The sequence below is a fragment of the Eriocheir sinensis genome, chromosome 10, assembly GCF_024679095.1.
Source record: "Eriocheir sinensis breed Jianghai 21 chromosome 10, ASM2467909v1, whole genome shotgun sequence".
NCBI lineage: Eukaryota > Metazoa > Arthropoda > Malacostraca > Decapoda > Varunidae > Eriocheir > Eriocheir sinensis.
In genome coordinates this window covers 9232581-9241405 of record NC_066518.1, presented here as the reverse complement: position 1 = coordinate 9241405, position 8825 = coordinate 9232581, and the positions used below count along the sequence as shown (strand labels likewise).

At 46.2% G+C, this 8825-nt stretch overlaps 1 protein-coding gene across 8 annotated transcripts; it reads left to right on the top strand.

Annotated features, from left to right (window-relative positions):
• The first annotated feature begins 5771 nt into the window (after window positions 1–5771).
• On the top strand, window positions 5772–8273 carry LOC126996563 (clumping factor A-like). 8 transcript variants are annotated; one of them, XM_050857129.1, is made up of 3 exons: window positions 5774–7240; window positions 7298–7812; window positions 7870–8273. In XM_050857129.1, the coding sequence occupies exons 1-3, from the start codon at window positions 5807–5809 to the stop codon at window positions 8120–8122; spliced, it is 2202 nt and encodes a 733-aa protein (XP_050713086.1). In that variant the 5' UTR covers window positions 5774–5806; the 3' UTR covers window positions 8123–8273. The 8 variants fall into 8 exon arrangements, with proteins under 8 accessions (XP_050713087.1, XP_050713091.1, XP_050713089.1 ...); XM_050857133.1 differs by having other exon boundaries at window positions 5775–7126; XM_050857131.1 differs by having other exon boundaries at window positions 5775–7126; window positions 7241–7812.
• The last annotated feature ends 552 nt before the right edge of the window (window positions 8274–8825 follow it).

The following is an 8825-nucleotide window of genomic DNA, read 5'->3' as shown; positions in this document are numbered from 1 at the left end:
TCAAATATGTCTTGTAATACGACCCTAAGAAGACAGGGGAAGAGGAAAACTAAGGGTAGGAAGATAAAGGTGAAGGAAAAGGATGAGGAGGCAACAGGGGAGGGAACAAGAGGAAGACGGAGATAAGATAAGAAGCTAAAGAGAGAAGGGAGAGAGAAAGGGAGGGAGAATGGGAGAAGCTGGGGAGAGAAAAACCTGGGAGACTACGAAACAAGGGAAGGAGAAGCTAATTAAAAAAAAATCAAGTAGGGAGAACAGAAGAAAGGAGAAATAAGAACAATGAAAGGCTAATGAAAGGATAGAATCAGGTAGGATGATGAAACAGTCGGTGGTGAAGGAGAGAGAGAGACAGAGAAAGAGAGAGAGAGAAGAGAAATGGGAAAGTGACGAGGAACGAGAGAAGAAAGTGAGATGGAGGAGCCAGGAAGGAAGGACAAAAGCATGTGTGATGGAGGAGACGAGCGGGAGGGAGGAGAAACTGTGGAGAAGTGTGCGGAGAAAATGGTTTGGAAGGAAAGGAAGAAAGAACCACGAAGAGGAGAGAGAAGAAAGAACACGAGAAAGAAAATAAGGTGAAAGAAGGACGTTGAAGGTGGGAAAAGACACAGAAAAGGAGAAGACAATAAGACGAAAGAGAAATGGGGATAGAGAGTGAAGGAAGATGGCGAGGGTTGGAAGGAAAGAAAGAAATGCGAAGAGGAGAGAAAAGAAAGGACAAGGCAGAGAAAAAGAAAAGGCGAAAGAAGGACGTTGAAGGTGGGAAAAGATACAGAAAAGGAGACTAAGACGAAAGAGAAATGGGAAGGCGAGGGTTGGAAAGAAAGAAAGAAATGCGAAGAGGAGAGAGAAGAAAGGCCACGGGAAAGAAAAGAAGGTGAAAGAAGGACGTTGAAGGTGGGAAAAGATACAGAAAAGAAGACAATGACGAAAGAGAAATGGGGACAGAAGATGAAGGGTAAAGACGAGGATTAGAAGGGAAGGAAGAGAGAAATGCGAAGAGGAGTGAGAAGAATGGACACGGCAGAGGAAAAAGAGAAGGTGGAAAGATGCCGTTGAAGGTGGGAAAAGATACAGAAAAGGAGAAGACTAAGGCGCAAAAGAAATGGGGATACAGGGTGAAGGAAGAAGGCGAGGAGACCTAAGAAAGAAACCAACCCAAGTCTCGAGTCTCTACACGGAGGAAAACAAGCACTGACAGTTTATTGCTTGGTTTTTTTTTTACTTTTTTTTTTTTTGTCTCACCGCAAGTTATACATTGAAGGCGAGTCGTGGTGAGGAGGAGAAACCTTTATATAGAAACAGACGAAACTCTCTCTCTCTCTCTCTCTCTCTCTCTCTCTCTCTCTCTCTCTCTCTCTCTCTCTCTCTCTCTCTCATTCCCTCTATCCTCCATCCTTCACTCCCTGTCTCTTATCTAACGAAGAACAATAAAAAAAAATCTTGGTATCGGTTGAATAAAGTGTAGAATATATATAAATTACGTGGCACACAAACTTGAATGAAAGAATGGATGAATAAACTTAAATACTGAAAACAGAAATGAACACACAAAAAAAAAAAACGCAAAACTGAATCAAGAACAAAAATAATGAGAATGGGAATACTGAAGGAGGTGGAAGCGAAGAGAAAGAAAGAGGTGTGTAAAAATGCGAGGAGGCAAAGACCGTGAATCCAGGAGCCGATGACGGAAAGAGAAGAGGAGGAGGAGGAAGAGGAAGAAGAAAAGGAAGCTGAAGAAGTGGAGACGGAAGAGAAGGGATAGAAACTAAGATCTTCAGGAAAAGGGCGGCGATAAAGAACTAGAATTCATGGTAATGGCAGAGAGAGAGAGAGAGAGAGAGAGAGAGAGAGAGAGAGAGAGAGAGAGAGAGAGAGAGAGAGAGAGAGAGAGAGAGCGTTACGTAAGGACCCACAGACACCTCCTGCATACAAACAGATAAACACACACTCCCATCAAACAACAGCCTGTGTGTGTGTGTGTGTGTGTGTGTGTGTGTGTGTGTGTGTGTGTGTGTGTGTGTGTTCCCTCCCTCTACCTTCCTTTCCTCACCTTCCTCCCTTTGTCCCTCCGTTCTCCTTAAAAATTTTCCTCCATCCTCCAACACTTTTCTCTCCGTCCCTCAATTCCTCAATCCTCATCATCCTCACTTTCTCCCTGTTATATATTTCCTCTTTAAGCCTCCTATTTCCTTCTTTCGTCAATCCATCCATTTATCCATCCATCCTTCCTTCCATCAATATCTCCCTCAGTTATTCAATCCTCTTCCTTTTTCCTCACTTTCTCCCTATTATCTTTCCTCTCCCTCCAGCCTCCAATTTCCGTCTGTCCATCCATCCTTCCGTCCTTCCATCCCTATCTCCCTCAGTTACTCCAATATCTTCCTTCCTCACTTTCTCTGTTTCCTTCGTTTGTTAGTCAATCTATCTATCCACCCATCCCCTATCACCCTCTTTTACCCTATTCCTCAGCGTCCAGGAGGTTGGGTAGGTTAGGTGAAGCAGGTTGGGTTATATTTGGTAAGGCAGGTTAGGTTAGAGTTAGTAAGGCAGGTTGGGTTAAATTTAGCGATGCAGGTTGGGTTATATTGAGTAAGGCAGGTTGGGTTAGATTTTGGCTCCCGTTACGACTATTTTTCAAAGACACGGAGAAGACTTAACCGGGTTTTCATGGGCGATCTTCTCCCGCTCAAGACGCAGATGTCGGGTAAAACTATCACCAGGATCACAAAACAGTCCATGAAAAACCCATGCAGGAACTTCGATGAGAAAGGCTTTTCAAACAGGCATATACGTATAGAGGTCCCGATACGATTATAGGAATACGGGCCTATTAGTAAAGCAAGTATAGGTTAGATTTAGTAATAATGAACACTTTCCTGAGCATTTCCACTGCCGCCACGGAATGAGTGAAAGCACCTACACCATACAACTGTACACTCCTAGGTCGATATTATAAGACACTTTCGCATCTCACATCAGCTATTTCTAAAGGTCAAAGAGGGGGTGAGTCGGGTTCTAGTGCGTGTTTCTTCAGGTTCACGGTAGAGAGGAAGGGTCAAACTATCACCAGGGTCATAAAACTACCCCCGGAAATGCCCAAAACTCCTACGAAAGCCTTGTCAAATTTGTGTTCTTGGGCGGCGAAATGTCTTGTTATACGACCCCTACTGTCTTCCCTATTCCCCACCTGCACCTTCACCACTAACCCACTTCCTCTTTAAAAAAAAAAAATCCAGTGCACGCCTGGTCAAGCAACGCCAGAATAGCCCGAACCAGCCTTCCTTCTCTGTCTCTCTCTCACTGAACCCTTAATTAAGAACCGCTGCTGCCGAGGGACCTTTTGAAACCACCACACACACTCACACACACACAAACTCGCCCCTCCCCTCCCCCCCTACCCCTCACCCACCCGGCCACAAACACACAACATCGCTTTGTATGCCTTGAATCGGTCTCGCGTTTTCGTTATCGCTTTTGTTCTCGCCCCGCTCCTGAACGGTTTCCACATGCACACACACACGCACACACACACTCGAGGGAGCCGGACGTGTTCTCCGAGCCCGGGAAATTAAAGTGTGAGGTCCAGAGTTGCGTGTGCCGTTGGGTGCCTCGGACTACAATGCCCACCTGTTAAAAAGAAGAGGATTTCCGCGTAATGCTCCGAGGCCCTAAATGTGTTGTTCTTCACGTGGAGGAAATTGAAGGGCCATATCGCTAAACATTTCGGCACCCAAGCAGGCAGACATATTTGACAAGGTATTGGGAGGAGCTTTGAGGATTTCCAAGGGTAGTTTTATGACCCTTCAGGTATTCAAACACAAATATGAAGACCGTTTGAACATAAGAACATGAGTCGAGCCCTTCCACAGCTCTGCCGCATCACCCCCAGTGCATATATATATATATATATATATATATATATATATATATATATATCTCTCTCTCTCTCTCTCTCTCTCTCTCTCTCTCTCTCTCTCTCTCGTACAAATTAGCCTCAAGAAAAGAGCAGGACGAAGCGTGAAGGAGGGAGGACTGCTCAGACGGATCTCAAGGTGAAAGAAAACACAGTAAAAGAGAGGAGAGGAGAGGAGAGGAGAGGAGAGAAGAGAGGGTGTGAGGGTCAGAGGAAGAAACCAGAGGAGTGCATATATATACTAAAGGGAGAGCGACTGCCAGAATCTTTTATATTCCCGCAAATGGAAACGCGTCAAAATATCAGAATTATACCGCGACTGAAAAGGAAGCAAATGAACAAAAGCTGACCGCAAAACAAAAGCCATAAACCAAACACAGAAAAATATCAATAAATAAACACTGAACATAAATTTCCAAATATCAGGAAAAAAAACATTTAGCAAAACCTTTTTGTTTAATGTAGAAAAAAGAAAAATGACTAATCAGGGAAGGCAGACAAGATAAAATCATTAAGGGCAACCCTTTTTACGGCACGCGTTCCTTTACTCACCAGTTACGGTCATATTGTACATTACACCTTCTTAAATACATTGGAATACAGTACAAGAAAACTACTACTGCTACTACTACTACTACTACTGCTACTATATTTATTTTTTTATTTTTTTACATCTTGGCCTATGGTGCCGGTAGGCTTTCTTTGGGGGCCTGGTGGTCGGCTCGAGCCCATCGTGGCGCAGGCAAGTGTTTATAGTGACGCCATCTATTCTTGGCTCATGCTGCCTCCCGAGCTCATTCTTGATTTCCCTTTGACAGTTCCTCTAGACTCTTAGACCATAACCACGGAAAAACTCAGCACAACGCCCATACTCCAAGTTCCAACTACGTGTTTCCAGACCTTATTCCTATGATATCAACTTTCCACGAACCACTTTACTAGATGATGAACACCTCTAAAAATTATCCATATATCTCATATTTACTGTAATAATGATCCAACAATCTGATGTCCACTGTTAGTAATAATATGACGCAGATGTGCAAAGCAAAAAAAGTAATTGGGTGTAAAGTACCATATGTGGAATTCAAAGAAGGTGAAAACTATAAAACCTGCCGTTGAGTAGTAAATGAGAACTTTGTATTTAGCGATGAAAGACTGAGTACAACATGGAGAGGCATAGGTTAATACGAGTTGTAATACTACTACTATATACGATGATGATGATAATAGTAATAATAATAACAATATGCAAGATGGCGCCACTATAAACACTCGCCTGCGCCAGAACGGGCTGGGCCCGACCATCCCAGGCACCCAAGAAAAGCTTGGGCCGACCATCAGGCCCACTGGGAAGAGATGCCTACCTGCGCAATAACAAACAAAAAAAAAAAAAAAAAAATGTAGGTATTGGATGTCCTCTGGTCTCATTAGTAACAATCCAGGGGTGTAGTAGGCAGAAAGGCAACTAAAATTAAGAAATCGCAATGGACGGACACGGGATAAAGGGAACAGATATGGAGGGAAAGAGTACCTACGCGACACACTGGGAAATAACTAATGTATGAAGAACCCAAGGCATGTTATCCACGCATTATGCATGAAATAAAAGTTATGGAAGGTTATTTTTTCTTACTTATCAAGATTTATTTGCGAATAGTTGCCATTCAAAAGAATTAAGAATATTTTATCTATTCCTTTATAGTTTAGCAACAGCCCTGTCACCCGCCATCCGACGCGTGAACTGCACTACTTAGCCGACTAGGCAAGATTATAGCAGAAAGAATTTGCTGGAGGCCAGTCGGTCTTCATGGACATAGCACCTCCTTTTATTACCTAACACCGATTTCCTCAATATTCGGATAATTTTTTTTGTATCACATCGAAACAACGATGGGAAACTCTGCAACTCGACAGAAATTCAACGTGTGGGTAACCCTGGAGCGAGGCTCCTCCCTGGTGGACTCCATCAAGCTCTCGTGCAAGGACTCCACCTGCTGCCTGAAGAGGAGGCGTACGGTCGCCTCCGTCAAGCTCCCCGTGGAAGGCTGGTCTTGCGTCGCAGGGATTCAAGGCTGCCACGCCGAGGGTGAGCTGCGTGTGCCCTTGGCGAAGCTGTGCAAGAAAGACGGCAACGCGGCCGTCAGGGTGCAATGCGCCTCGCTTAGGAAGCCAGTCTTCACCTCTTCCATGCCGCTGGCCTGGCTGCTGGACAACATCAGCGGCCTCCACTTCTCCCTCTTCTGTGACGACGGGCCCGCCTTCACCAGCCTCCGGTGCAACGGGAGGCGGTGTGGCGAGCCCGTCCGGGCGGTGAGCCCTGCACCGCGTGCGGCCACTGACGGAGTGGCCAGGACCGATGAGGATGATGCATGGGCAGCCTTTGAAGTGACGACCCATGATGACTGGTCCGTGAAGGCTGATGATTCATGGGCAGCCCCAGACTTAGTGACCTCTGTTGCTATGGTCGAGGCTGATGATTCATGGGCAGCCTTTGAAGCAATGACCCGTGATGATTGGTCCGTGGAGGCTGATGATTCATGGGCAGCCCCAGACTTGGTGACCTCCGCTGCTATGGTCGCGGCTGATGATTCATGGGCAGCCTTTGAAGCAATGACCCGTGATGACTGGTCCGTGGAGGCTGATGATTCATGGGCAGCCCCAGACTTGGTGACCGCCCTCACCGATGAGGCTGATGATTCATGGGCAGCCTTTGAAGCAATGACCCGTGATGACTGGTCCGTGGAGGCTGATGATCCATGGGCACCCGCCGAATTGGTGACCGCCATCACCGATAAGGCTGATGATTCATGGGCAGCCTTTGAAGCAATGACCCGTGATGACTGGTCCGTGGAGGCTGATGATCCATGGGCACCCGCCGAATTGGTGACCGCCATCACCGATGAGGCTGATGATTCATGGGCAGCCTTTGAAGCAATGACCCGTGATGACTGGTCCGTGGAGGCTGATGATTCATGGGCAGCCGCCGAATTGGTGACCGCCATCACCGATGAGGCTGATGATTCATGGGCAGCCTTTGAAGCAATGACCCGTGATGACTGGTCCGTGGAGGCTGATGATTCATGGGCACTCTTTGAAGTGACGACCCGTGATGACTCGTCTGATGAAGCTGATGATCCATGGCCAGCCTTTGAAGCAATGACCCGTGATGACTCGTCTGATGAGGGTGATGATACACGGGCACTCTTTGAAGTGACGACCCGTGATGACTCGTCTGATGAGGGTGATGATCCATGGCCAGCCTTTGAAGCAATGACCCGTGATGACTCGTCTGATGAGGGTGATGATACATGGGCACTCTTTGAGGTGACGACCCGTGATGACTCGTCTGATGAGGGTGATGATACACGGGCACTCTTTGAGGTGACGACCCGTGATGACTCGTCTGATGAGGGTGATGATCCATGGGCATCCGCCGAATCGGTGACCGCCATCACCGATGAGGATGATGATCCATGGGATGCTCTCGAATTGATAACCAGTGATGACTGGTCTGATGAGGATGATGATCCATGGGCATCCGCCGAATCGGTGGCCGCCATCACCGATGAGGATGATGATCCATGGGATGCCCTCGAATTGATAACCAGTAATGACTGGTCTGATGAGGATGATGATCCATGGGCATCCGCCGAATCGGTGGCCGCCATCACCGATGAGGATGATGATGCATGGGATGCCCTCGAATTGATAACCAGTAATGACTGGTCTGATGAGGATGATGATCCATGGGATGCCCTCGAATTGATAACCAGTAATGACTGGTCTGATGAGGATGATGATCCATGGGATGCCCTCGAATTGATAACCAGTAATGACTGGTCTGATGAGGATGATGATCCATGGGATGCCCTCGAATTGATAACCAGTAATGACTGGTCTGATGAGGATGATGATCCATGGGATGCCCTCGAATTGATAACCAGTAATGACAGGTCTGATGAGGATGAGGATGATGATCCATGGGATGCCCTCGAATTGATAACCAGTAATGACTGGTCTGATGAGGATGATGATCCATGGGATGCCCTCGAATTGATAACCAGTAATGACTGGTCTGATGAGGATGAGGATTCATGGGATGCCCTCGAATTGATAACCAGTGATGACTGGTCTGATGAGGATGATGCCTTCCTGGACGTCACGGCCATCTGTGCTGTCGTTGCGTACATTGTCTTGCTTCACTAAGCAGCCTGGTAACACACTCACCAGTGACCCCCGGCGCAGGCGCGAGCCACATCGTGAGCCACACTCCCGGGGAGCGAGACACCCTTTAGTGACCGTCGCTCTTATTACACCTTCAGGGGAGGAGCTCCAGCTGTATTTCTTATCTTATCAATGAAAACCTTTACAATAAAACTATTATCCTATTAATGAATTTACCTTACCTATTAATAATAGTGTGCCTATCACAGTGAAATTCACCACATGCACGACTGCCAAGTCTCTTCCATTCGTCTACCATTCTATTAGCAAACCAATTCCTGCCTGCATGTTTAACAAATCTATATTGATCTAACGACCCATGGCTAAGAGTGCATTATATTTTCTTACTTATCAAGATTTATTTGCGAATAGTTGCCATTCAAAAGAATTAAGAATATTTTATCTATTCCTTTATAGTTAAGCAAATGGGCACATGTTTGACCGAGTTGAAAAACTTACTAAATTTTATGCTCTATTTTGGAACATACTGTTTTAGATGACTGCATGTAGTTTTATGAAGCTTTTTCCCGCTTACAAGACCCACGAACATTTACATTTAACGGGGGACCCCTCGGGTATTAGTGGAGGGTCCCCGATGGACTGTGAGGTATACGGCCCTGCCTTCATGCGTGGCTACGAAGACCGCTTCAGATTTTACATAAGACAAACGATATCAAATGTTGGC